This window comes from Halichoeres trimaculatus, unplaced genomic scaffold (assembly GCF_033239565.1).
Source record: "Halichoeres trimaculatus isolate MK-OKI-2021-1 unplaced genomic scaffold, fHalTri1.1 fHalTri1_scaffold_4, whole genome shotgun sequence".
Lineage (NCBI taxonomy): Eukaryota > Metazoa > Chordata > Actinopteri > Labriformes > Labridae > Halichoeres > Halichoeres trimaculatus.
Window position 1 is genome coordinate 21,828,522 of NW_027437182.1, and position 26,903 is coordinate 21,855,424.

At 37.6% G+C, this 26,903-nt stretch overlaps 4 protein-coding genes across 6 annotated transcripts in view; 2 read left to right on the forward strand and 2 right to left on the reverse strand.

Moving 5' to 3' along the window:
• The first annotated feature begins 406 nt into the window (after window positions 1–406).
• LOC141788846 (vacuolar protein sorting-associated protein 4B-like) lies at window positions 407–6,197 on the forward strand. Its single transcript, XM_074667952.1, has 11 exons — window positions 407–932; window positions 1,456–1,567; window positions 1,660–1,810; window positions 2,155–2,213; window positions 2,930–3,049; window positions 3,125–3,281; window positions 3,358–3,506; window positions 3,685–3,766; window positions 4,162–4,381; window positions 4,568–4,708; window positions 5,001–6,197. The coding sequence occupies exons 1-11, from the start codon at window positions 912–914 to the stop codon at window positions 5,100–5,102; spliced, it is 1,314 nt and encodes a 437-aa protein (XP_074524053.1). The 5' UTR covers window positions 407–911; the 3' UTR covers window positions 5,103–6,197.
• Window positions 6,198–6,306: 109 nt separating this feature from the next.
• plekhb2 (pleckstrin homology domain containing, family B (evectins) member 2) overlaps window positions 6,307–26,903 on the reverse strand; it is a 58,156-nt gene continuing 37,559 nt past the window's right edge. Inside the window, exons 1-8 of one of the 3 annotated variants that reach the window (XM_074667953.1) lie at window positions 15,066–15,212; window positions 13,029–13,079; window positions 12,429–12,581; window positions 12,239–12,341; window positions 12,101–12,140; window positions 11,561–11,647; window positions 11,169–11,286; window positions 6,308–9,411 (exon numbers count right to left, since the gene is read on the reverse strand). In XM_074667953.1, the coding sequence (XP_074524054.1) occupies window positions 9,275–9,411; window positions 11,169–11,286; window positions 11,561–11,647; window positions 12,101–12,140; window positions 12,239–12,341; window positions 12,429–12,581; window positions 13,029–13,065 (675 nt within the window). In that variant the 5' untranslated portion in view covers window positions 13,066–13,079; window positions 15,066–15,212 and the 3' untranslated portion in view covers window positions 6,308–9,274. Of the gene's footprint in view, window positions 9,412–11,168; window positions 11,287–11,560; window positions 11,648–12,100; window positions 12,141–12,238; window positions 12,342–12,428; window positions 12,582–13,028; window positions 13,080–15,065; window positions 15,213–26,903 lie in introns of those variants that run through there. The other 2 variants (XM_074667955.1, XM_074667954.1) reach the window with 2 other exon arrangements.
• ing5a (inhibitor of growth family, member 5a) lies at window positions 16,170–21,101 on the forward strand. Its single transcript, XM_074667598.1, has 8 exons — window positions 16,170–16,438; window positions 17,536–17,607; window positions 17,902–18,068; window positions 18,177–18,288; window positions 18,981–19,080; window positions 19,198–19,333; window positions 19,420–19,481; window positions 20,025–21,101. Exons 1-8 carry the CDS (start codon window positions 16,402–16,404, stop codon window positions 20,062–20,064), a joined length of 726 nt encoding a protein of 241 aa, XP_074523699.1. The 5' UTR covers window positions 16,170–16,401; the 3' UTR covers window positions 20,065–21,101.
• Window positions 21,587–23,190, reverse strand: cep19 (centrosomal protein 19). Its single transcript, XM_074667600.1, has 2 exons — window positions 22,895–23,190; window positions 21,587–22,382 (listed from the first exon to the last, which is right to left on the reverse strand). Exons 1-2 carry the CDS (start codon window positions 23,022–23,024, stop codon window positions 22,036–22,038), a joined length of 477 nt encoding a protein of 158 aa, XP_074523701.1. The 5' UTR covers window positions 23,025–23,190; the 3' UTR covers window positions 21,587–22,035.

Consider the following 26,903-nt stretch of genomic DNA (forward strand, 5'->3'; position numbering starts at 1 on the left):
TCTAATTTTCAGAGGTTATAACCAAATATATATTTTTTAACAATTGATTCCTAGAATGTAATTTCAATTCATAATCTAGTGCTTTGTTAACTATGCTCTGTGTCTTTTTGTGTTTCCTGTCTGTAACTTTGTGTTTTTCCTGCTGTGTGTTATTTGGCCAGGTCTCCCTTGAAAAACAGGTCTTTAATCTCAATGAGACAAATCTGGTTAAAAATAAATAAATAAAAAATAAAAAAATATATATATATAGAATTTTAGGAAAAACTTTTTGAGATATACCTGTAGTTTTTCACTATGTTGCTTGAGAGGATTTTTATGTTTGCCTTTGGTAATTTCAAAACAAGAAAAGGACATTTTCAACAATATGTTTTTTGTCTGTTTTTATTTGTTTGTTTTTTTGTTGTTGTTGTTTTTGTTTTCTTTTAAGAGTTTCTGTGACTTTCTTCATTTTTAGATAGTTTTTTTTTATCTTCTGGGGTGCCGGATTAGCTGTTTTTTTATTATCCACCCAGTGCTTATGCTGAGCAGTCTCAAATGTGCTATCCAGACTTTGTTTAAAATGTCTTTTAGAGATGAGTTGAGATGAGAGCGAGGTCAAACCTGTCTGACATCTGAAACATTTCAGGTCTTTTCTTTTCCATAAAATAAAATAATCCAAACCGAAACACCTTTACTTTATCTTCCCGCAACAATCAGCGTAGTAAAATATGTGATCTATAAATAGCGAGTCGAAGCAGTTTCTATGACGACAACATTACGTCACGTGAAAATCGCGGAAGTAAAAGTTCTTGTTTACGCGGAAGTGAGAGCATGTAAAGTAGCTGCTCTAAAAAATAAATTGAACTTCATATCAAGAAAACGGTAGAAAGACAATTCTTCAGTTCTCCACGAAGACACTGCACTAAAACCTGATGGGGGGAGGTAATTTACAGGTGAGTTTTAAACTTTTACAGAGCTTACGGTTAGCTGTGAGGTTATCTAACTCCGAGTGTTACCAAACTATCCGGCTTCTCTTTAAACTGTCTGATTTATTCGGCAGATAGGCTATACAAAGACGTGAAAGTGTTGTTCAGAAAGACGTTACTAGCTCCAAAATCTATTCCACTTAATATGAGTGTGTATGAATTAATATGTAAATAATTTAGTTATTTTATGATATTTGCCTGAATCAATCTCAACGTTTGAGTTGCCAGGTTGGAAAAAAATGCTTAAATATCTTGTAAATGAGTATATAAGTATATTAACATATAGATAATGTAGAGAAAGTGTACTGAAATTTAAAGGAATTAATTTGTTACAAAATAGTATAAATATTGCCCAGTCAAAATCAAAACCCCTTCTGGCTTTTGTGATATAAAAGTTGTCACAAAGAGTATTTGAATTGATTATTAAATAGAAAAAAAAAACTAGCTTTTTTTCTGTTCTTTACTTCTTGTTTTTTTGTTGTGTTCCCAGAAAGCCATTGAGCTCGCCACCAAAGCTTCAGAGGCAGACAAAGCCAAAAACTATGAGGAGGCCCTCAAATGTTATGAGAATGCTGTGCAGTACTTCCTGCATGTAATGAAGTGTAAGCAGCTGGACTCATTTCAGTTTGGAATTATCAATGATTTACCTCCTCTTCTGTTGTTTCATTAATCTAATCTCCATGCTATGTTGCAGATGAGGCTAAGGGCGAGCGGGCAACGCAGAGCATCAGAGCAAAGTGTGCTGATTACCTGGACCGAGCCGAGCAGCTGAAGGAATACCTGAAGAAGAAGGAGAAGACTCCTCCAGCCAAACCAGTCAAAGAGTCCCAGTCTGATGATAAAGGGTGAGAAAGAGTTTTTTTTTTGCCTAAGAGTTTTTTAACAAAATGAGATGTGTAGAGTTTAAAAATGTAAGACTTAGTACGAAAATGTAAAGTAGTCTTCATAACTAAAGAAAGAGTTTTGCCTAAGATTTATTTTTAGACAGATCTTTTAGAGTAGTATGCCTCAGAAAAAAAACATTAATGTGATACATTTTCATAAGCTATGGAATCCTGAAAACTGTCTGCAGGTGAATGTAAACAGACACATTTTCTCACCCTAATTGTACCTAGACTTTAACCTGCATGCCCCCTCTGTTCAGTGAAATGTGTGTTAATCTGGATGAAATCTTATCTTTTACTGTCAGGGATGAAGATGGAGATGGCAATGATGGAGAGAAGAAGAAGTTCCAGAATCAGCTCTCAGGTAATAATAATGATAATCATAAAAATTCAGTTGTATGTAGTGCTTTCAAGGCTACTCAAAGACACTTTACAGAAACAAGAAAACAAAAATAGATACAAAACAAAACAGATATGAGTGAATATGATAGATAGGCTTCAGGACTTGTTGATATTTGGAGGGATGGAGTTCCAGAGGGTTGGGGACAGCAGTTGGAAAAAGACTCCAGAGAAGGATGCTTCAGTTTCACGCTAATGAGCACACTGGAAGCTGAAGCAAAGAAACAAAGTCAGAAATGTTAATCCTGAGAAAATATTCAGTCCATACAACAGTTTTTATACACAATTAGACAATAAGACACTTGGAATTTTTCACACTGACAGGAATAAAATAAATATAGACACAACTGAAGATCTCATGGTATTTTTAGAACAAGCTGTTTTCAGCAGTAACCAAACATTATAAATACTTACATCTAATGTCTAAAATTAACATGCAACAAGAATGCAGACAGATATTCTGTTGTTTAAGTAAGTCTCTGAGGGTTTTTCCCTCCATGAAGTTTAAATCAAAATGGTCTTTCTATTTAAAAAATACACATATAATGTCAATTAAATGTCTTGAAACAAACATGTTTGTGACATTTTTAACACACTGTATGTTTCTACAATTATATTTTTTTAATATTTTGGGCCCTGCTTGAATTGATCAAGTATTCATGAAGTTTGTCACTGTTCAAGGTGCCATTGTAATGGAGAAACCAAACATAAAGTGGGATGATGTTGCTGGACTTGAAGGAGCTAAAGAAGCCTTAAAAGAAGCCGTGATCCTGCCTATCAAATTTCCTCACCTGTTCCAAGGTATGAAGATTCTGAACCGCCTGTGGACCTCCTGATCATGAGCAGTTTTTATTCCTAACGCCTGTGTCTGTACAGGAAAAAGAACCCCATGGAGGGGAATTCTTCTGTTTGGACCTCCAGGAACAGGTAAATCCTACCTGGCCAAGGCGGTCGCCACAGAGGCCAACAACTCCACGTTCTTCTCCATCTCGTCCTCTGACCTTGTCTCCAAGTGGCTTGGGGAGAGCGAAAAGTGAGTCCTGGACTCTTCACACCATATTAAAAAGAAGTGAGCTGATGCTAAACATCGTATGTGTTCTTTTTTCAAGGTTGGTGAAGAGTCTGTTCAGTATGGCCCGAGAACATAAACCATCGATCATCTTCATCGATGAGATCGATTCACTCTGCGGCTCCCGGAGCGAGAACGAGAGTGAGGCAGCAAGGAGGATCAAAACGGAGTTCCTGGTGCAGATGCAGGGTGAGACAGGGTGGTCATACGCACATCACGTAGGCGCAGGGCAGTTCAGGAAAACAGCAAACAGAAAAAGAGGCCAACCTGCACTCACTGGTTTCTGTCAGGGGATCAAGAAGGTGAAATATCAGAATGTTACTGTTATATAATTATTATGAGGTGTAAAGATGTTCCCCTCCCCCAGGTGTTGGAAATGACAACGAGGGGATCCTGGTGCTTGGAGCTACAAACATCCCATGGACACTAGACTCTGCTATCAGGAGAAGGTTTGAGTTTTACTGCATTACTGCACATGTCTCTTTAAGTGTTAAATTTATCTATTTATATTCATTTACACTACCAAGCAGTTTCTGTCTGTCCAGGAAACTGGTAAGAACTGAAAATTTCAGCAGCGAACCGTTTTAACCACTTTATGTCCTGAGGGAGAATCACAACTATGCTCAAATACATCAAATCTGATCAGGAACTCTTTTGACTCGATAATACTTTGAGTTTAATGATAGTTAACCAAATGATAGCAAGCAGACAAAGCTCTTCCTCTCTATGTAACACTTAAACCAGATGATCTTGAAAGTTTTTCCTCTCTTCAGATGTCAGGCAGTCTGGATTTAACCATGTGAAACTATTTGTAACAGCTGATTGAGTGTTTTATCTGTCACAGGTTTGAGAAGCGGATCTACATACCTCTACCTGAGGAGCACGCTCGCTCCTTTATGTTCAAACTTCACCTGGGCTCCACCCCCAACGAGCTGACGGAGGCTGACTTTGTCACTCTGGGCAAAAAGACAGACGGTTACTCTGGGGCAGACATTAGTATCATTGTCAGGGACGCTCTGATGCAGCCGGTCAGGAAGGTTCAATCAGCTACGCACTTTAAAAAGGTGAAAACACACCCGAAACTGCTTTTGCAAGAAGATCGTGTCTGAAATCAGAAACCTGCCTCTGCACTAGGTTTAAGAAACAATTTTGTATTTTGATTCTGTACATCTGTTCAATAAGTGTAAAATATGCTCAGTGACTAATATTTAGTATTTTCCTGTCCTCTTGAATAAAAAAAAACAATAAAGGTTCGTGGTTCGTCGTGGAACAATCCAGACACTATGGTGGACGACCTCCTGACTCCATGCTCCCCAGGTGACCCTGGAGCCATTGAGATGACGTGGGTGGACGTTCCTGGGGACAAACTTTTAGAGCCAGTTGTGAGCATGGTGAGAGAAGTTTTTCTGTTTGTAAATGAGCATTTAGGAAGAGTTACCAGCACATAGACCAAAGAGAAAGTTCAATGCTACTTGATACACCATGAAAACCCAGCACATGATTGTATACAGTTAGAGTAAAATTCAAAAAGTATTTCATAACAAGTGTCCAGTGATGATCATAGAATTGTATGGTTTGGTTGAGTTCCGGTAACATCTACGCACATCTCTGTGAGATGATAAATGTGTCAGCCTCAGAGGACTGCAGTGACCAGTACTTTTCTTTCTAACGTTTGTCTTACAGGCCGACATGTTGAGGTCACTTACAAACACCAAACCCACAGTGAACGAGCAGGACTTAGACAAACTGAAGAAGTTTACTGAAGATTTTGGTCAAGAAGGCTGAGAACACTCACCTACCCTCGGCTCAGTCATATTTTTGTTTGTTGGTTAATGTTTTTTTCTGTTCAGTGTCAAACACTCTGAAATACCCATGACATCACTGAAGCCTGAAGTTAATGTTACTTAAGACTGTGATACAAAAGATGAGCAGGCTAATATCATAGACTGTATGTAAGAAGTCCACACAGACACCATGAAACCAATTTTATTGTGTTACTGTTTTTAAACCTTGAGTGCAGCATAATCTGACCTTATATGACCAAGAGTGAGGAGAATGGTTAGCAGGTATTAAACTGTTAGCTAATGTTTGATGAGAGTGTTTTCATCTATAACACTAATTTAGCTCACTAAAACCATACCTTAGTATTGGATGTCTTGAAAAAATCACATTATTTATAAGAAAAGTTATCTCCTCCTTAAATCCTAGTGATTGAGATCACAAATTTATCAAAAAAATGTTTACTGAGGGAATAAACCAGTTAGCTGTCAAGGAGGAACATTTCTCTTATCTTACTGCCCCCTGCTGACTGTTAGAGAGAATGCAGGGTAAAAATACTTCCACTACAGGCACTTCTTAAATCCAGTCAGAGCTTTTGTTTCCACCAACAGTAAATGTTTACTACTTTTATTGGCTAAATAAGTAGTCAACGATCAAATTCTTATTTATTTTCCTCATAGACTAACAAATTAATCAAATGTTTTTCACTTTTTAGCACTGATATCTTCAAAGTCTGTCTTTCTGTATTTATCTTTTTAATTCTTTTCAGTACCAAAGCAATATGGGACGTTTACTGTTAAAGTAATGATGACACTTTGGTTTTTATCTCAGCATACCTCTGTCATCAAGTTGCAGGTTGTTCTGCCTCCAGATAATCAGGTTTGGGTCTTTTTTGAAAAAGGGGGTTAAAGCTGTAAATAGACATGTAAACAGTTATTTTAATGAACCTACATGTAGAGTCTATACCAGCAGCTTCTTTAAAGGTCTTCTGTGTTTCTGTTTGAAACTGAAATATTGTACGAAAACTGTTTGTTGCAGTTTGTCTTTTATCAAAGATTTTCTCTTTGGGTGAACTGGGGTCACTTTATTTAACTTACGGTGATAGTTTGCACTTTTTTTATTCACTGTAATGTGTTTTGTGAGCAAAGGGTTAAGTAAAGCTTTGATTAAAAACAGGAGTTGTTCACTTGTGAATATATTTATTTGTTAAAATACATTTTATTTGAAATGCAGAAGGGAGAATAATAGAATCAGCACATTTTATTAAGAGGACTGTAGCAGGTTCATTTCACATCTTTAAATACTTAAATACCTGTAGAAAAAGACAGTGATGTCACGCTGCTCACACAAGCTGATAGTGTGCCAAAATTAATTAAATACTAGTGTAACATTAGTGTCATCAATGCTTAGGCTGCAGATATGAGCTAGTTTTATTGATTTTAGACTTTGTTTTGTACAGAGCCCCGGTTGATGATCTGTGCTGCTGATTTATTATCTTTGGGCATGGATTTGAAAACCCGATTTCAGTCTTTAGGAAACACGGAACAGAGCAAACAGGAAAAGCTGCACAATGATTAAGCTCCGATAGTACCCTTATGTTCAGATAGATACAAAGAAACTTCCACAATAGATGTAAGTGTGCTTCTATTTTACAACCACAGATAATTTTTTAAGAAAGGCCAATGCCCATAAGCCTTACATTGCCAAACATTGACACAGATAATTGGCCCTAATTACAATAATGGCTTCAGTTGACGAATCTGTTTCCATTGCTGACAAGAACATGCCTAAAGATTAAAATTCCTTCATCACAGTTAAAAACCATTCTCACAGATAATGAAAAGATGCCCACCGTAAACAAAACTACTCCAATGGTTGACTAAACCACAACAGATGAGTTCAAGCTGCTTGTTAACAAGCCCGTTTCAATGGATAACGAAACTGTGCAGTTTATGAAAACATGCTCATGGCTTAAAAACTCTGCCTAAGTCTCCTTAGTTTAGAAATTAAAACCTACAGTTTACAGAAGATTATGACTTCATTGCAACGGTAAATATCAGATTTTTACAAAGTGAACAGATCTTGTTCACGTGCCAACAGATTACAGCTCTACAGCCATGGTTTACAACACCATGCCCAAAGTTTTCTACTCTGTTTCCACAGTTTACAGACTGGTTCTGGCTATTCATGAAACATCTTCACAGTCCACGAAACTGTTCCCATTGGCTTAAATCCAATGGGTCGACAAAACTATTCCGTAGTCTCAGATCTTGACTTTTCCACACAAGTCCGTAAACCCAGAGCACAGATCAACACTTGTTATGGGGGTCCCTGTACGTTTTAGTGAGAGCAGATATAACAACAACGCAGAGGAGGGATTAGATGATAACACAGTACACTTATGTTGAAATTAACGTCCATGCCTTTGAAATGTATCTAATCAACAGAATAAACCTGATTCAAGTTTTTACTGCACCAAACCAATAAAAACCCAAAACCAGTAAACAAATAAAAAGAAAATACTTCAAACATGTTCAAAACAAAAGACTGATCAAAAGCTGCCCATGAAATAATGACCTTAAATAAAGCATGCACATATTTTGGGTAGGAGTGAGACATCCCTTTTTACGTTAAAGCACATCATACATGTCAGTGTTTCCTCAAACATGGAAATATTTGTGTTAAACTTCAGACACTGGCTCCCCAGAGAGATACAATATGAGTTATTATTGCTTTATGAGTGTGCGCATATGTTTGCCCCTCTAACATTCAGTCAGCAGCTATATGAATAACCATACTCACTGAAATTGTTTTTAAACAGTTAAAAATCTTGAGTCAACCAATCCATGACAGAGTTCTGACATCTTTTATCCACATAAAGTACATTTCTGTCAGTATTTTGATTTAATTCTGCTTTTTTTTATTTCAACATTTATTTGAACTTCTTGTGTGATATTGTGATGTTCTATACTGTGTTTTTTTTGTATTCAACCTCTGATGAACTTTGGTCAGAATAAGCTGTTTTTAAATGTGCTTTACGAATACATTTGACTTGTAAAAATTAAAATTAAATACATCTACAGTAAATTTTTGAGTACCTAGGCTGATGTCTTACCACTCACTTTTTAAGCAGTTAATTATAGTTTACAATAAAATCATTTCTTACTGTAGATAAATTTAATATCTGCTTAATCCTCACTTTAAAATGACTGAAATTTAAATTTATCAGTACAAACTAAATTATCTGACTGATTTGAGCCTGGAAATACAGCTAGTAGAATTCTGAAAACTGAAATCAAAGATTCAATTTGAGAATTTGTCAAAATATAACATACAGACGTATTACCAGCAAAGTGAAATGTTCCTTTTCTAATTTTATAATCATAGTCTGCAGCTCAAAAGGTTAAAATGCAGATCTTAAAACATGGGAATATGTCACTCCAGGTCACTTACTAATTTTAAATTGTACTTGGAAAAAAAAAGAAGGTTTTCCTGAAAGGGTCACAGTCACAGAAGTTTTTATTTGCTATTCTTACTTACTTTTTAACTAACTTCAACAATCAAAAAAACCCCACAAAAATATGTACTTTTTCATCTTAGTTATCTTTTTCAAACACATCAGACTCACAGTAAAATACTGTTGCTAAACGTGGAAACTGAAATGCTGCTGACTGAATATTAAAAGAGTAATCATATTGTTAACCCGTCTGTTTAAGCCTGTCTCAACACAAACAACCTGAGGAGCTGAAGAAACACTGCATGTTAAGAACAGACAATACAAGAACAAAGTAAAGGTGAAGAACACAGATCAACATAAAGCAACAAAAAAAAAACATCTGCAGGAGAAAGATGTGAGGAGTTGAGTGTAGGTAGAAGAGTTTACGTTTTTTCTGTCTTTAAAAGTGAGTAATTGTTGGGTTTTTTGGTTTAGAACATTCATATTCAGACAACACAAAGGGGGCGGGGCTTATGAGAAAGTGCTAACAGTATATACTTTAAATATCTGTATATAGGACACACAGGAGGAATCCACTGCCCATCACAATCATGCTTCATAGATGGAGGTCGCCTTACTGATACATTTCACTCCGACTCATGTGACGGCACAGAGAAGAAGCCAAATGCTGTACACACACACATCCACACACACTCAACACACACAGAGTGGTGAATGAATATTAGAAGACAGAGAAGAGAGACCCCAACGCCAAACCGGTCGCTGCTCCGGCAAGCATCCCCAGTGCCACGTCACCTCCATCCTCACGCTGACGCTCCCGGTACACAACATGGTTTGCTCCTGGAGCAGCGTACCCACCTGGACACAACAACAACAACAGTAAAGCATTAAAGTTAGCTCAGCAGTTAAAAACGTGATAATCATTTTGAATCTGCTTTTTCCATATTTTATATTTGTTTGGCTGTTTAAACTTATTTTACAAGGATTTGTGAAACTATCTTTGAAGGAAAATGACTAGTTTCAGAGCATGCTCTAATGTTCCCTAATTTCTCCACACACTGCCATATCATGTTAATTCATAGACTGTAAAACAAAAAGGACGTCATCTTGCTAGGCTCGATCTAAGGTCCCCACAAAACTGCTCCCCCTCGTGGCTGGCTGCAGTAAAGGTTAAAAAATCGATCTATCCAGCCATTCCAGATGGACTGTGATAGAATTTCTCACATCTGATTGTTGTGGTGATTTGAAGATAATGTTTGGCTGTCTTGTATTTAAGTCCTCTTTTTTTCTGAAAATTTTAATTTTTGTTAGTCATTAGAGGTTAAAAGCAAAGCTTAACGTCATGTTTAGCAATGGTGGACAGCTGCCGTTCTTGTGTATTGCATAGATTGTAAATTCTTGTGGATTGTAAAGTATGTCGGGAGGGAAAACCAAGAAGAGATTAGACTCTTGAAAGAGAAAAAAAAGTCACCTGGCTAATTCTCTCCGAGTCCCTTATAGCCTTTACTGCACAGACTCTGGCTGAGACACCTGTGACGACCATAATTTGTCTTCGAAACCAGCCAATGGTAAAAGGTGAAACCACGCTGTTCACTCTCTATATAGTCAATGATTAAAACCCAGTCCCCAGAGACTGACTCTACATTTTTGTGTCCAATCCACAGATTTAATTGAAAAAGTCTGACACAGTCTAAGAGACAGAGGAGTGGAGCTTCAACCCTTTTTGTGTGCTTAAAGCTAGAGTATGCTGCACTAAGATGCTGGACTTTACTTTGACCTATTTAACATCACTGTGTCAGCATTTACCGTCAACAAGTTAGCATGCTGGCGTGAACACTGTGTTTAGCTCAAAGCATAGCTGTGCTAACACGGGTGTATTATCTACGGTCATCGAGTCACAGGGCGGTCTTTGCTAATCACATCACAAAAAATATCACAGGTGATGGATGTTCAAGTTTCAGTCAGAGTGATAAAAGTGTGAAAGAAAGACTTGTTTAGCAAAATAAGAATAATCTTAGTAAAGCTGTAACACTAAAAACACTAACAGCATTAGTTTGTGTAAACAGTGACCTGAAGTTAACAAATCTTATTCAGCACGTTTTTTTTTTTAAAGAAAAAAAATGTAAAGCTTAAAGGTTACAGGTACATTACATGATTTTTTCCCTAATAGCATTGGTATAAATGTACATTTTTAGTCGTGCTGATTCCACTTGTTGGTGGGTCAGCATGCCCTGAGAGAGTCTGAATAGAGCTGCAGCACAATGAAGAGAGTAAAACCGTTTTGTGATGATGAATGCAGAATGAGTTAAAATAAAGAAACAAAATATTGGATTGTATTTCTGAAAAAAAAAGAATAAAAAAATTCAATGAACTTGGTAGTCTCAATAATCTAAAAAGAACTCCACATTTTATCATCTGTCCTTCTCTGATCATTGAGAGCAGATAGCAGCACAAACAGGTCACTGATTATTGATGAGGTGTAATCAGTAAAAAGACTTTGTTCACAGTTACCGAGCATCCAAAACACTTAAAGGCAGAGATGTGTGTTCACTCTCAGTTGGTGCCTCCTTATATCAAACGTTATCTTTGAAGCTGAGAACACAGCATTTGTTTACCTTGGTACTGGTAGGGATAAGCCACAGCGTATGGCTGCCCGTCAGCTGAGTACATGATCTGTGTGGCATGTTGAGGAGATGGGACATATTCCCCGTACGGGCCTGGAGCATAAACCTGCTGAGACAAAACAGAGATTGGGGTTTCAGTTTTTATTTTTATTTTCAGAAACTGGGTTAGGCTTCAGCTCTCTTGTGTAACAGTCCTTGATTTCTTTGGCTTGCTCTACAACTCGGTGTTTCCATAACAGGCATTATGTAGTAAAAACATACACAGAGATTGAATGTGACACATTTATTTTTATAAAGCAGACTTTTGCGCATTTAATATACCTCTGATGTTCTAGCAAAAACATGCAAATCCTACTTGAACCAAAGATCTTAACACCTGTTACCTGAGCTGGGGGGGCATATTCTGAGTAGGGAGGAGGAGCAGATGCCATCGCTTCCTGGGCAAAGCCGATTTGAGGAGTAGCGACCACCTAAAAATCACAACACAAATAAGATGTTAATGTAGTTACAGCCACAGTTTTAGTCTTTTTATTAAAGAGGGGCTATTTTGAGTTAGTATATTTAAAACGTGGTTAAAAAGCAACAATGCTGGATGTTCAGACTAAATGCTCAGACTAAATATCCTAACTGGTTCATAAACCGGAGGGGCAGGCCTTAAACACCTAAATTTGCCCATAGCTCTGCCCCTGACAGGCCTTCATAAGGTTGGCCAATCAGAGTGAAGGGGGTTTGTAGAGTTGAGTGTCTTTAGGAGATAGCAGCTTAAGAGAAGTGTTGGCTGAAATACGGGTTGAAACATCAATGTAAGAAAAACAAGGAATTTTAAAGCAACCAAGGGGGTACCAACAATATAAAACCTTAAAAAGAATCAGAATCAGAATATGGCCTCTCTTTAACAGATTCAGATACATGCTAAAACTCACTGCATTCACTCTGGCGTCCTGCAGTGCCATGGTCCATGCCCTGCAAATAAATTGAAACAACCCCCCAAAAAAAGAAGATTTAGGCCACAGTCATGCAGATGTGTGTTTGTCTATATGTATGTGTGTGTATTGTCTTACAGAGCATCATCAGCGCTGTCTGCGCACAGGCTGATAACTCGTCCGTCCCTGCACACAATCTGCAGCAGGGCGTCCCGTGTCTTCCCCTCCGGAGGGTTCAGATCTGAGAGGACACAGAGAGGAGTCGTTTTAGAACCATGAACACAACCTGGATAACCTATGACATAATTGTTTAACAGGTGACATGTACCTTGACACGCGGCCGAGTTGCGGATGTTGATGCAGTCGACCCTCATGTGGATGTCATCCTCCATGTCACGCCTTTGTTGATCGTTGTAGAAGACAAGACGTCCATCGGCCCACAAGTCAAACCAGTTTCTTTTCCAACGGCGCAAGATGGTGCCTGAGACAAACACACATTTGAGTCAGGTTCAATCACAGGGCCATGGCACACTTTTTCACATAAATTTTAAGACATTTTAAGACTTTCAAGCCCTAAAACATGATAAAGAACAGCACTTTTGCTGAAATGTGAAGAAGAAACAGAAATGAGCACTGATAGAGCGTATTTGATCATACGTCTGAAGGCTTTCTTGCATATCGTTTTCCCTGCAAACCATTTATGTTAGAGACTAATTTCTCTAAAAAAAAGAAGGTATTAATTTTTAGTGGACAGATGGGTGGACTGAGCAAGAGACTGCGGGAAAGAGTTGGGGAATGACATGTGGGAAAGGGGCCCCTGGCCAGAAGAAAATCCCGAGCTGCCTTTTACATAGATGTGCAACTTAACCAGTCAACCAAACCCTTATGTAATACTTTCAAAACTGTTAAATTTGCAAGGGCTTCTTACTCTGTCGATGGAGCCATCCACTCTTTACCATGGCCATCTTGGAGGCGACACCTAAAACAAAACAAAAACAAAAGTTTTGAAGCAATCTCCTTTTTTACAATGTTACCTTTTGTTTCATTGATAGTTTCAATTAGTTTCATATATTCAACATATTCCCTTTCAAGTCAGTCAGATGCTCTCCTATAATTTCCTTTCCGTCTGTTTTTGGTTTATTTAATTTCTTCCTATTTAATCAGTTTCATCATTGTAGCGGTTCTCACTGAAAAAGCTGTGGTGCACTGTATGGTAAGACTGTGACTTTGAAGATGGTAGACCAAGCATTACAGAGACAAAATAGATCAGCCTAAAAACATATATTAAAGTTGGGATGTTGGGCTTTTTCTGTGCTTTGTTTCTGAGCTTTATAATATCCCTCTGGTACCCCCGTAGTAGCTTTATATGATATTGCTCCAAAATCCTTATTTTCCTTGGCATTCACAAGTGTTTAAAAATATTGTTAAATAAAAACAATATTTCAGCCTGTGTCTGACATGCTTTGTTGTAGCTGCTGTTACTTTAAGGTTCCTCATGTCAACCCCCCTCCCTCTGATTGGCCAGCCCTCTGGAGGCCTGTTGAAAGTAGAGCTATTGGCAGACCTCAGTGTTTGAGGCCCACATCTCCAGTGTCCCATGAACTAGTAGTATATCGGTAGTGGAAAAGCTGAACATGGTTAAGAAAGACAGGCGTGCTTAATATGCATGTTTAAAACATGGGAAAGCAGGCAGTCTTAAAAAAAGACTTAAACTTCAGTTATTACTGACTGTACCTACAACTTATTTGTGTTGTTGTTGTGATTTTTCAGGTGATAGCTACTCTGACATCCAGCATTGTTTCTTCAAATCCACGTTTAAAATCTGGTAAAGAAAGATATCTTGTCTTAAAGTCAGACAGGACTCATTGCCCCTGAGCTTAACCACACTCTGAACTGTAAATATCAAGTATCACAACCAAACCTGAAATACAGGGTTTTAACAAGGTCAGACTAGAGCACCCTTCTTCTTGTACACAAGTCAATCCTCAAACTAAATCATAATTTATCATCAATTAAATGAAGAGTGTGAATGCACACCTTTAAAAACTGTTTATTCAGCGTTTTACATGTCCCAGTCTTTATTAGGGGGTGTTGTTTTTTTTTTTTTTTTTTTTTTTTTTGTCGTATGAGTGTCTTTGCAGCTTGTCTTCGCCGTATAACAAAAAAATCATGATTAATCCTTACCTGAATCCACCTTAAATCACTGCAGGTCAACTACTGTTGTTTGAAAATGTGATATATGACCTAATAAAATTACTTTTTTTCAGTGAGAATAATACAACTTATTCACACTTACTCACATCAAATTAGTATTTGTTTACAGTGAAACAAGCTGAGAGCTGATGACTGGGAGTGGCCACAAAAACCTCGTGACTCTCAACAAATGTAACTCTATATTTACATTTAAAAACAGAATAAGTTGTCTTTAGAAAGGTCCGTGCAATTATAAGCTCATTTAACCAGCTAAATTAAACAATCCACAAACAAAACCATTACAATAAAAAGGTTAAACAATACAGCAACACGAACCTTTGTTTAACACCATATGGTTATTAGTCACAATGTTGAAAGGATTAAACGTAATATAAATCCCAATATCAACACTAACATTGTCTTTAAGCTCTTAGGACACTTTAATCTTTGGTTTGACTGCACCCCAGCCGGCTGTCAGCTAACCTAACAGTGTTAGCTGTATGTTAAAACAGGCCAGCTGTGATCATGTCCCCATCATTTGTTTTAAACGTAAGTTAGAAAAGAGGAAAAACATTAAACATTGTTTATTTACATTAACCTCGTCGTCAATACAGGAATATATTCTAAGGTTTGTTTTTGCGATTTTCCAACCTCCAGCATTCCAGCTAACTAATTCGGTGTTTACGTACAGCTTAAATGCTCTAACTATTATCTCTGAATGTTAATAAAACCACAACAAACACAAAATAAGATACGTATTTTGGTTACTTACTTGTTATTTTTAGGTTTCGTGAAAAGATGATATGCTCCGTTAGGTTACAGCGAACACGGAAGTGAGATGTTCAGTAGCAAGACGATGCTCCACTTGGACTGAATAAGCGTGACCAATAGGCCCTGCAGACACTGCCGTTATTTCTGTTCTCTGGCCCCGCCTTCTGAGCATCGTCACTACATTTTAACTCTTTGGAGTGGGAGGCGTTTGTTATGAATGACGTAACCCGTCAGCTGACAGGATTGGAAGGTGCTAGCAAACGGCGAGAACGGGCTGGTTCATGTCTTCCATTGCATTCACTGTAATCGGAAATGTTAGTTTTCCACAATATTTATCAAGTGTTAATCATTTCATTATCAGGGACAATGAAAATTAATCAACACTTATGTAGAAATGTCGAATATAAGTAAGCCAAAAGACTAGTTTCCACTCGTTTAACATCCACAAGATGTTAAATCTATCTGCTTTAAGATGAATATTTTTTTTTAAAGAAAGAAAGAAATATGGGAAGAAGAAAAAAACTTTATTCAGTTAATATTACACTGGTACTACAAGAATAGCTACATAATAAAAAAGTATCATCAGTATAATCAACATAACAGACAGAAAGCAACAAGAAGGAGAATTAAGTTAATATCAATAAAGGCATCCAGACAGGACAATACAAAAGCACATTATCCATACAGCGAAACATGAATTAGAAAAAATAGAAAATAAAACACTGCTAAGTGGGTCTATGGGTCTTAGTACAAACATGCGAAAAACGTGCAAGCAGTACAATTAGCCTATTAAAGGCAGCATATACGACTTAAATGCTGAAGTATATACATTTCTCTGAACAAGCTGCAACAGAGGTAATGTAACTGTAATTTCTTAAACACAAGCTGACACATCAAGTCTGATTTATCGGCCCCGAAAAAAAGTGATCATTGATATGATTATGCTTTATTATGTAAACGTTGGCCAACAGTTACAGCCGTTTTAAATCAAGACGAAATCATTTCTTTCCCTAATGGTGCTATCCATATTAAATTTGAGAAATAAAATAATGTATTTCGTTTTAATTGTGACCGAAATTCCAAACTTGTTTCCTCCAAGCATTTGAGGAGCACTTGAATGCAACATAAGTGTTGGTGTACTGGAGGGAAACCAACTGTCCCTCACTGTAACAGTGAGCGTCCTTTCATCGCCACCCGGAGGAGTCTGCCACTGCAGACAGGATCAAATATCTCCAAGTCCACTGACCGACGGGCAACCCGGGGTCACAAAACAAGCTCTCTGGCTAATACTTAGTGAACTGGGACAGTAACGCAGAAGCTACCGAGGCTAACCCGACATGGCGACGGCAATATACTTGGAACATTATCTTGACAGTGAGTACATTTGAAGAAACATCTTGAACACCTGACACCCGTTTGAGGTTTAAAATAACGGTGTGAAGACTTTTACACTCAGTGGGTGACTATCAGTATAAATCGATATGCAAGTAGCTAAGGGATCACAAGTTAGCCCGCTTGCTAACTGATCAGCATCGTGATAAAAGCCTGCAGTGAAATAACAAACTTTGGCTAACTTCCCGAAACTAACAGTGGTTTTGTAACTTTATTCTTAAAGTTATTATAGTATTCAGCATCTCAAAACATTCATGTCGGGCGGGGAATGTACATGTTTGAAATGGGAAAGCAGATACGCATTAACAACCTGTTGGTAACCGCGTTTCCCGTCAACAGTTGAGCGCCGGGGCGGGGAATTTAAAGTGCGTCACATAGTGTGAAAACACGGAGCCCCCGTACTGTGGGCAGAGACCACCACTTACAGCCTGGTTTATACCAACGTAGTGGCTCATGTCTGGAATTTACGACACCGAAGATGGCATCCTATGTAGCTGTTACAGGGAACAGCGCCTTCACTACATCTAGACTTAGCAGATCCTCACTAGAATATCAAAGGCAGTCTGACCTTTTATCGTCCGATACTATCAAGATTGTAATTCATGTCTAACATCTTTCTTGCTTTCAAAAAGAGTCATTTCAAGATTAATTAATTCAACAAAGAAGAAAACGTCTAGAATTATATAGTAAAACTGCTTTATAACAGCAAATATTTGGGCACTCCTTATCTGAAAGACATTAATATATTTAACTAATGATGAATGTGTGCATTTAAGTGTAACTTAGATCTTCGTGGTTTGAAGGTTTAAGCTGATAGTGTAAAAACTTAGACTTATGGTAAATCTTACAGCAAGCATAATAAACTGAAAGAAGTTTAAAGGCCACTTAGAGCTGCGGTGGTATCTTTGACTTCATATCGTTCATAGAGATTCAAAAAATGCTTTTCTGATTTTCAACATCACAAGAAGTGGTATGACAGGAGTTTAGAGTAAAATCAAACCCTATTTGTTGAGCACATGAAATGGTTAAATGTGAAACAATAAATTTCACCCACTTCTTTTTGTCAATTTCCTCCCCAGGCATCGAAAACCTTCCATGTGAGCTACAGAGGAACTTTACTTTGATGAGGGATCTGGATAACAGGACTGAAGGTGATCATTATATTCTTTAATTAATTTAACTTCAAAAACACAGTGGATTTTAAATCCTACACATGTGGCCAGTGTGATTTGTTGATGCAAAAGAGGCACAGCTGCAACAATTTACATCAAATAATATATGTCCTCATGAATCAGTGTATACAAACTAAAGACCCCTGGAAAGACTCACCTAACTTATTATCAATAACACCTGTGTGGTTCCTGTTAAGACATGTCAGAATCTTCATAAACCTTCAGACACACCTACCTGTTCTCCAGCTCTTTTACACTCATGTTGTTGTGCAGAAAAGAAAGTAGAGATCGACAAACTGGCTGAAGAGTACATAGTGAATGTGAAGAACCTGGCCTCAGCTCAGAGGGTGGAACACCTGCAGAAGATCCAGAACGCCTACAGCAAGTGCAAAGAGTTCAGTGATGACAAAGTCCAGCTCGCAATGCAGACGTATGAGATGGTCAGTCAATAAATCACCTGTCAGAGTTCATTCAGTGTCCACCATTTTGATGGATTAAAACTGCTTTGAAGTCACATGTGCTAAGGGTTTGATCTCTCCATCCTGCAGGTGGACAAACACATCCGCAGACTTGATGCAGATCTGGCTCGGTTTGAAAATGAGCTGAAAGAGAAACTGGAACTAAGCGGCCATGAGAGCACAGAGGGAAGAAGTATGAAAAGTAAGTTTGAACAGCTTAAAACCACCTTATCACTTCTGTCACAGCACTCTTAACAGTCCTGCTTTGAACAGGCAATGAAAGAGGGCTCATGTTTTCACTTTATAACACATTGTTGTGGGACCTTTTCTTCTAAAATCAAGTCTTCTCCTGCATTTTAAACATATATGAGTACCAGGACAATTTTTAATAGTTTTACTGAGCCTACACTAGTTTAAGACCCCTTTAGGCTTCTGAAACAATGATGCTGACACTCATAATTGCTTCTTTGTCAGTCTTATCTCAGTCCCGTTGCAGTCCTCTCTCTTCCATCATGTGACCTTCAGGGGAAAACAAACATTAGCTTTCAGTTGCACCAATTAGCTCAACATAATTTTCCAATTACAGGAGCAGCTGATCTGGTTGGCTGTGCAGGCTGCTGCAGCACAGAAACATCCAGCATGTTTTAATAGTGCATGTGGAGAAAGATGCAAGTTTTTTGCTACTGTTGATCATTGAAGTTAATTTTGTGTGTTTTGTGCATTTACCCAGTGAATAAATCAGTGTGTAAAGGAGGAAACTGGGGGTGTGGGAATGACAAGTAGTAAAGGACTGTAGGTTGGACTGAACCCAGGACTATCGCCCCTGAACGTGGGACACACAGCACAAACACACCGCTAAACCAGCAATTCATTACATAAACATATTTTCTGCAGAGACAGAGTCTCGGGGTCTGAGAGAGAAACGCGGATCCAGAGGAAGAGGGAGGAAAGGTTCTGACGAAGATTCCCCCCGAAAGAAAAAGATTAAAAACAGGTACCTTTGGCTCAGTAAGGCTCCTCATGTTTAAACAGACCTCTTGCATCATTGATATATGATTGTTTGTACTGTTGAAATTAAACTATCTCTAATCACATCCTGTTGGCGTTGTAGCCCAGAGCTAAGTGATGCTCTCCTGCCAATGCAACCGTCAGACGTCCTGGACATGCCGGTGGACCCCAATGAGCCCACGTACTGTCTGTGTCATCAGGTGTCGTATGGAGAGATGATTGGATGCGATAACCCTGATGTGAGTCTTTACTGAGCATATTTCTGTCCTATCAGAGCTTCTTTACTTTCTTGTTGTGGTGCTGAAGTTTTTGTTTCTTTCTCCAGTGTCCAATTGAGTGGTTTCACTTTGCTTGTGTTGATCTCGCCACCAAACCCAAAGGAAAATGGTGAGAACTTTAAGTTAATTCATCAATCATTAGAATGGAGTTGTTTCTCTTTTAGACAGTTTTAAAATCAACATCATCAGGGATCTGTCCAGGCAGTTTGGGGACAGAGGCTGCATTCAGCATCATTTATACAGATGAGTTAGCTTTCTTTAAACTCTGAATTGGAGCAGGGTTAAGATTAGGCTCATCATAAAACTTTGGTTATCACATGATCGTTTGTCAGAATTGATACCCCACCATGGACTGTTTCAAGTTCTGCCAGACCTTCCTACCCGACGACCTTCAGCTGAACGTGTCAGTGATTGTCAGGATTACAGCTGCTTACACAAGGAAAGGAACCTTGAGTGCATCCTAATTTAATTTTTATCATAACATAAAACTGTTAGTTTTGTGAGCTCATCTTGACACATTTGTTCTGATTTGATGGTCAGAACATGTCCTCAGATGATGTAGTCAGGAACATTGAGTGACTTCTGTGCTTAAAGATGTCTGTTTATGTGAACACATATTCATCTTTTCCCTGCTCTCTTTTAAATCTTTCAGGTTTTGTCCAAGATGCACCCAAGACAGGAAGAAGAAATGAGATTTTTATTTTAGATGTACTCGCCTGATAATGTATGTTTGGTGTAGTTTAATAGTGTTCTATATGCATATATCTATATATGTCTGTTCCAATAACTCTGCGTCAAAGTGGTGGGTCAAACATGTATTTCAAAGGTCTGATGTGGATTCAGAGTATAGCTGCACCAACACTCTCTCATTGTACGTTAAGGTTTCTGTGTTACAGATTTCAGTCTGTTGTTTTTGTTCAATAGCTTTACCGTAATGGATTCATCTGTTTAATTGTTGCACTCTGGGTAAATTAGTCTCAAACATGCACAAATAATCATAATCGGAGCGTCCTCCCACTTCAGTCTCTCAGTGTATATACTGTCTTCACCAACATACTCAGAAATCCTGGATTGTGGCTTTAGCATACTTGAAATGTCAGTTTTATAAAGATGTATTTTTTAAACAAATTAAAATCCTGCTGAAAATTAAAGAGTTAATTTAAACACCTAAATCCTTACTGAACTTTGTGGTAAAAGGAACTATGTGTCAGATTTTCAGTTACCTACCTCCTTGGGGAAAATATGGACACTGCACAAACGACTGCAAATGATACCAGTGTACAAATGTTTTGAGTTATCCTAAACCAAATGACCTTTTAATTTAGAGAAAACCTGCGACATCTTTGAATGTATTGTGGTACTTTTAGTCAGTCGGCTAGTGTCCTCTCTCAGCTGAATGAGGTTTAAGCACTTTGAATGAAATTTTCCCCTCAAGAGGTTTGAAACATGCAGGCTTGGTTTTATGGACGTTTATCTAATTTAAAACTTTGCCATTGCTTCAAACCACATGGAAATATTAAAGAATATATATGTTTTGTAAAATATGAGACAATATTTTGTGGACACAGTTTTTCCAAAGATATATTTGTTGTATTGATTACTTATCAGTGTATACTTATAATTTTATTTGACAGGATTTTAGCATCTTCTTTCATACTCGACTGTGAATATCACTCATTTAATTTAGGTGTAAGCCACAAATAAGAGAGCCAAAGTCTTTGTATTTTGTAAAACGCAGTATTTTATAACAAATAAATATTCACTTTAATTCATGCATTGTTTCATTCTTTGCTGTTCAAAGTGGAAACTTCAATGTGTTGCAGTGCCTTTTGTTAAAGACAATCATGACCATGCGAAAGCTAAATCTGTCATTTAACAAATCATGGTTGTTTTCACATAGGAGTATAGATATTTTCCCTCTCCTCACATTAATACACTGAATGAATGTATAATGTTTTTAAGTATCTTTGAGATTCATGTAATCACCACAACCTCTGACCCTGTAGATTCTGCTTTGGTGTAAGTTTGTCGACTCCCAAAGCTGCTGTGAGTAAGAAACAGTGATTGAGTGATAAAGAGATTAATGGGAGATTAGAGGGGGTATCGTACTTTCTTTTTAGTCTTCAGTTACCCTCATCACACCATTTACAGCTCAAGAAATCTTTTTTTTCCCTCATACTGGTGTTAAATACAAAACCTTATTTCAGCCTCTACAGATGCCACTCTCTTTGAGCTTAGAGAGTGAGTTTCACCTACTAAAATGAAGCTATGAGACTGCATTGATGTTGATTTGATTTTTTATAGAAAAGTTCCAAAGATTTTTTTTGACAGTCACATAATGTGAGGCTGCTTGTAAACAGGAAGATTAATAGAGGATTCATTGCATTGTTTCCACAGCCATGGTTGCTGTGTAAGCAAGCATTATGGGGTTTCCCTGATAAGAGTCTGTGTTGTGGTTTAATTCTTCATCGTTGAGAGTGCTGTTCTGAAGAAAAAGCAAACTGACTACAGAAAAGCCAGAGAACACACCAGCTTCATCAAATTTGTTTATATTTTTCCTGTTTTCATTAACTGTGGCAGAACCCAATGTTTTTTTTTGTTATTTGAAACACAAGCAGGAATCACACTCTGCAACTCAAACAAACACAAAAAAGTAAAGAGATTTAAAACCCATCATCAGACTCTTCATCCCAACTGCACCTTTCCTGTGCGGTCTTTGTGAAGTCTGTCTCCACGTCATAAACAAAGTCAGGATCATCTCTGTGCCTCCGGTTCTTCTCAAACAGTTCGTCCATTTGTCCCTTCTTACGAGCAAGCTCCTCGTCATCTAGCTTGTTCAGGTCTTCCTCAGGGTCAAGGTGGAAAGAGGCCAGGCTGTGCTCCAGGGTGAAGCCCTTCATGTGATCCTGCAGGATGATGTGAAGCTTCTCCAGCTGACTGCAGGTCACAGAGTCCAGGTAGGCCCTGTGCCGGGGGTTGTTCTTCAGCTTTTCTGCTGCTGTGCTGCAGTCTAGAGGAAGAAGGTGAAATCTGTGAATTTAACGCATGCAAATTAAATGCATTTGACAGGAATGTGTAACAACATGCCACACAAGCAGTCACGTGTTTTTATGTGCCCCATTTTTCTCTTGAGCTTTTTTCTTTTTTTATGTTGGGATGACACAGCTATTATTCTCGAGTTAATGGAGGCAATGGAAACAATACTCTGTGATTAGGAATTGTGAAGTGATTATATGACATTTCTGGAATATCCAAAAAACTGTGAATAAACTTAATAGAAAAAGAGTAAAGGGTTGATTTCTCTTGTGCCTTTAAAACAGGGGGCAACTTGAGTATCATGGTCACAATAACACAGCATATAGCTGTCAACGATTATCAAATACTGTATCGTGATATTATCATTTCGATGTGTCAGTTATCGAGAATTAGCGAACAATTTGATCATACAAAGATTTTAATAAAGATGAGCACGATTCTTTGTATGCATGTTTGAGTTTAAAATGCACAAAGATAATACCTTACCCGAATGTTTAAAGAAGTGCCGCACAGGCATGATTCTCTTTCGCACCTTTTTAGTGTCCTTATGTTGATAAATTAACACTATTGAGGGAGGACTGAATTGAACTCCGCACCGCTTTGCCTCAAAACTCATTACTCCTTTCTCCACTTTCCCCAAATCAGTTACATATGGAATTATTGTTACACATGGATTACTAAGTTTTGAACGAGAATTGAATAGCCGAGCCCAAATCGACGAAAATCTTGGAAAAGACCGAGCGGCGTTTAAGTGGCGTCAACCGTTGCCAGGACGCTAAACGTTCGTGCCTCTCACGTCTTTCTGTCTTTAATAATGCCTGTCTGAAAATGAACGCAGGGGTTTTTTTCTTTCACAAAAAAATCAAATACCAACTGATTTCTCACTTGAAAAGTTTTATGAGATGATATTTTTGGATTTGTTAAAATATAAAAGCCTAATTAGGTTTTCGTAATGCCAGGTTATTGTTATTTTCAGTTAGGCATAGCCACATTCAACCTAGAACTACAAATGGGTCCTACTACTCTCTTCCTGAAACAACATCACTGAGAGCAGAGAAATAATACAGGATTGGCAGCCTGTTTAATGTTTGTTCACTGAACTTCTATTGTTTTAAATGTATTATGCGTTGTTCCTCGTTTTAGCATGTTTAACGATTTGTCATGGTCTAACCGGAGATGGTAAGTTTTCTCATTTACTCTGTTTTAATCAAATATTTGAGAATCCAGTAGTTTTTTTTAGATTCACAATTTTCCAAAAGTCGAGACACAGCGCAAAATTTTGTTTAAAAGAGGAGGACACTTCTGATACCCATGTCATGAGGGATCCTGACTCTGAACTACAAGCTGATAACAAGCCTGATGGTCCCCCTTCTATTTGGAGTGGAGGACATATATGTATTGCCCATAATGTCTAAAAAGAGTATCAGATTTTCATTCACAAGACCAAGGGACAGTTTTTCACTTTCCCACAGTCCATCTTAAAGAGACTCAGGTCCAGGAAAGTCTGCAGCATGATTTTCTCTTGTGAATGCAGCTATAAATTAAATTCACAGAAAATAGTTTTTAAAATAATTTCACTAAAGAGTCATGTCATTTTTTAATGCAGTGCTGCCTGAAGGCTGATCATAAAGTACATCCAGTATTAGTTGAGGTTTATGTCCCTTTTGTACAGAGATTTCTCCAGATTCTCTGAAACTTTTAATGTTTTTATGTGCTGTAGATGATTCGCTGTTTCATTGTCCTTTTACCAACTGTTTGAAACATGTTGCTAGATTCTTGAAATTAAAATATATGTATATTGTTTGCTTCAACATTTCATGTGTTGTCTTTGTGCTACTTTTAATTCAATATTTTTACTGCTTTAGCAGGAAGTAAAAGTATAAAACTTGTTGGGTGGTTGTTGTTACAGTGCATGATGAAAAGTAAAGCTGAAACTTTCTTGTAGATGAGAAGAAAAGGGACAGCTGTGATGTCCTAAAGCAGCTGCTTGAAACCGCTGCTGTTTCAGTCGAGCTCAGGAAGAACGGTTTTCACAGGTGTGTTTATATGTATGTATGTATGTATGTATGTATGTATGTATGTATGTATGTATGTATGTATGTATATAAACATGGATTAAATATCAAATTCATGGCTCAGTATAAGGGTAACGGCTTCGTAATGGGTTTTAGGGAGCTGGTGACCTCTGTGGAGCTCATGTCTGATGATCTCATTGGGCTCAGAGTCCTGCTGGTTCACAGGTGGCCCAAAGGAATCTACCTTGATCCATACCAGCTCTCATCTCTGAGGGATCAGAGACATTGGCAGGTATGAATAACAAAGATTTTTTTTCAGACTAATATTATGAATCATATCCTATGTTTTACTATCAATAATTTATTTTCTTACATTTTTACAACTTTAAGATATTAATAGATTCAGCAATTGACCTGGAGCTACCTGCTCACAAGACGTCAGGTTTTGAGACCCACCTGTATCCTGTTCTTGATGAGTCAACTCCCAGACCGCTGACAGTAACAGTCCCTGTCCATGTTCGATATCATGAGCCGTCTTTTGATGGGGAAACATTCACATCTCTAGAAATAAAACCTCCAGAGCTGCTGCTACGGACTGAACAATGTGAGTTTTTTACTTCTATTTTTTAGTCAATTTTTTTACTCTCTTAGGAACAAGAAACAACTTTTGACATCAGGTTTTATTCTAATGGTTGATACTGAAGCAGAATAAGTTTTTGTTTTTTTTCTATTAAAGTATTGTTAAAACTAAGAACTCTGCAACCAAGGCTTTGCTGGTCTATAGAGCTCAATGGCTGTGAACAAGATGTAATGTTCATGTCAGCATTTGAATGTTTCACTGTTCGTTGAGCATCAAAAAGTTAATATTCACGTAATCAGAAATCATTTAACAAAAACTAAGTTGTTACGTTTGAGTTAATAGTTTTTCGTAGCTATAGATCATTTCATCCCCTCATCACTCTGCAGGAGAAGGAAAATCATAAGAACAAGGGAAAGTAGGATTGAAAAGAAGAATCTGTATAAATTTGTTTACTTTAACAACAAATGAGACACATCTTTAACACAGTGGGTGATGGGGCTCATGAGAAATGTAGTCTGCATATCAGAAAAAACACTACTGAGCTCATCCAGAGGGTGTGCCAGAATCATCTAAACAAGATCATTCCTCACAGACACTTTAAATTCATCAAAATAGAAAAGAATGCATCATCAAGATGTTTGGTTCATTTGAGAACAAATTTGCAGCCATGAGGGAGAAGGTTCAATACCTTCTTTTCTCCCCCTGTAACTTGAAGGTATAATTAATCTTAGCTACTCTGTTGTTTTCAGGCACACACCTGGACAATACAGAGTCTCACGCTGTCATGGAAGCTCCGTGTACATCAGACAACTCAAGCACATGTGCATGGCTCAGACTTTATCACCAGCAGGTGGGTCTTTTCAATCATTTGCATTTATTTGAGGAATATGACATTCAATCTTACGACACTCTATCACACTAATGGTCGTATGTTTCTCTTTTTTTGGATCTTCTAGGACAAGATGTCTGTGACCTTACAGGTCCCAGTTGGTGATGGGTCTCTGGTGATTCCTGTTTCAGCAGGAACTCTTCTGGTCACAATGATTTGCTGTGTGGGGCTGTCCAAGTACATGTGGAAACATAGGATTAAACAGTGAATGTGACATGTTGTTTTTTAAACTCAGGGTCTTGTATAAAACGAATTTGTCCTAGTCCAGATCAATATTTAATCCAAAATTTCTTAATATAACAGAATGAAAAAAAGGTGATATAAGTATGAATGGGCTTACACTAAAGAAACCAACAGAGAACACAATAATTGTAAAACTAAAAGGAGTTTCCTGGTTGTAATCTGAGGCGATTCAGATAATTCAGTTGGCATTGTTACTGGAATTGGTACCAAGAGTAAAAGTTTTTTTTTTTTTTTTTTAATTTCATTTCAGTTCAGGAGGCAGAATTCAAAAAAACAGACCATTCTTTATTTATACACTTTGAATGACTGAACTCATAGATATCTGCTTCTAGGCTTCAAGGATATGACATATCCCAGCTAAAGATTTCATGGAAATAAATACTGTAGATTTGTAAAGCTTGCAAAGTTGAAATATCTCAAACCACTTCTCTAAAATCAAGTTCTATTATACATTTATTACTCAGCCTCCTCGTTTGGTGATTAAATACATTTTATTTCCTTTATTTTATTGAGATAAGTTAATTTCAGGTGGGGTTTTTTTAAATCTCAACTTGTTTTTCTAAGAATATATGCCATGTTTTTGAGGGTGCTTTGCGTGCAAACCCATGTGTTACAAAGGACAGTGTCAATAATACTGATTATTAGGTGCAAGAAATCCAGTTAATGTGCAATTTTTAGGTAACCAGGTAGAAAATGTCATCCGTCAGTTTTGTAATTGGGATCAGCAATGCTGACGGTGTCTATCCCTTTGCCTTGAGAAAACAAGTT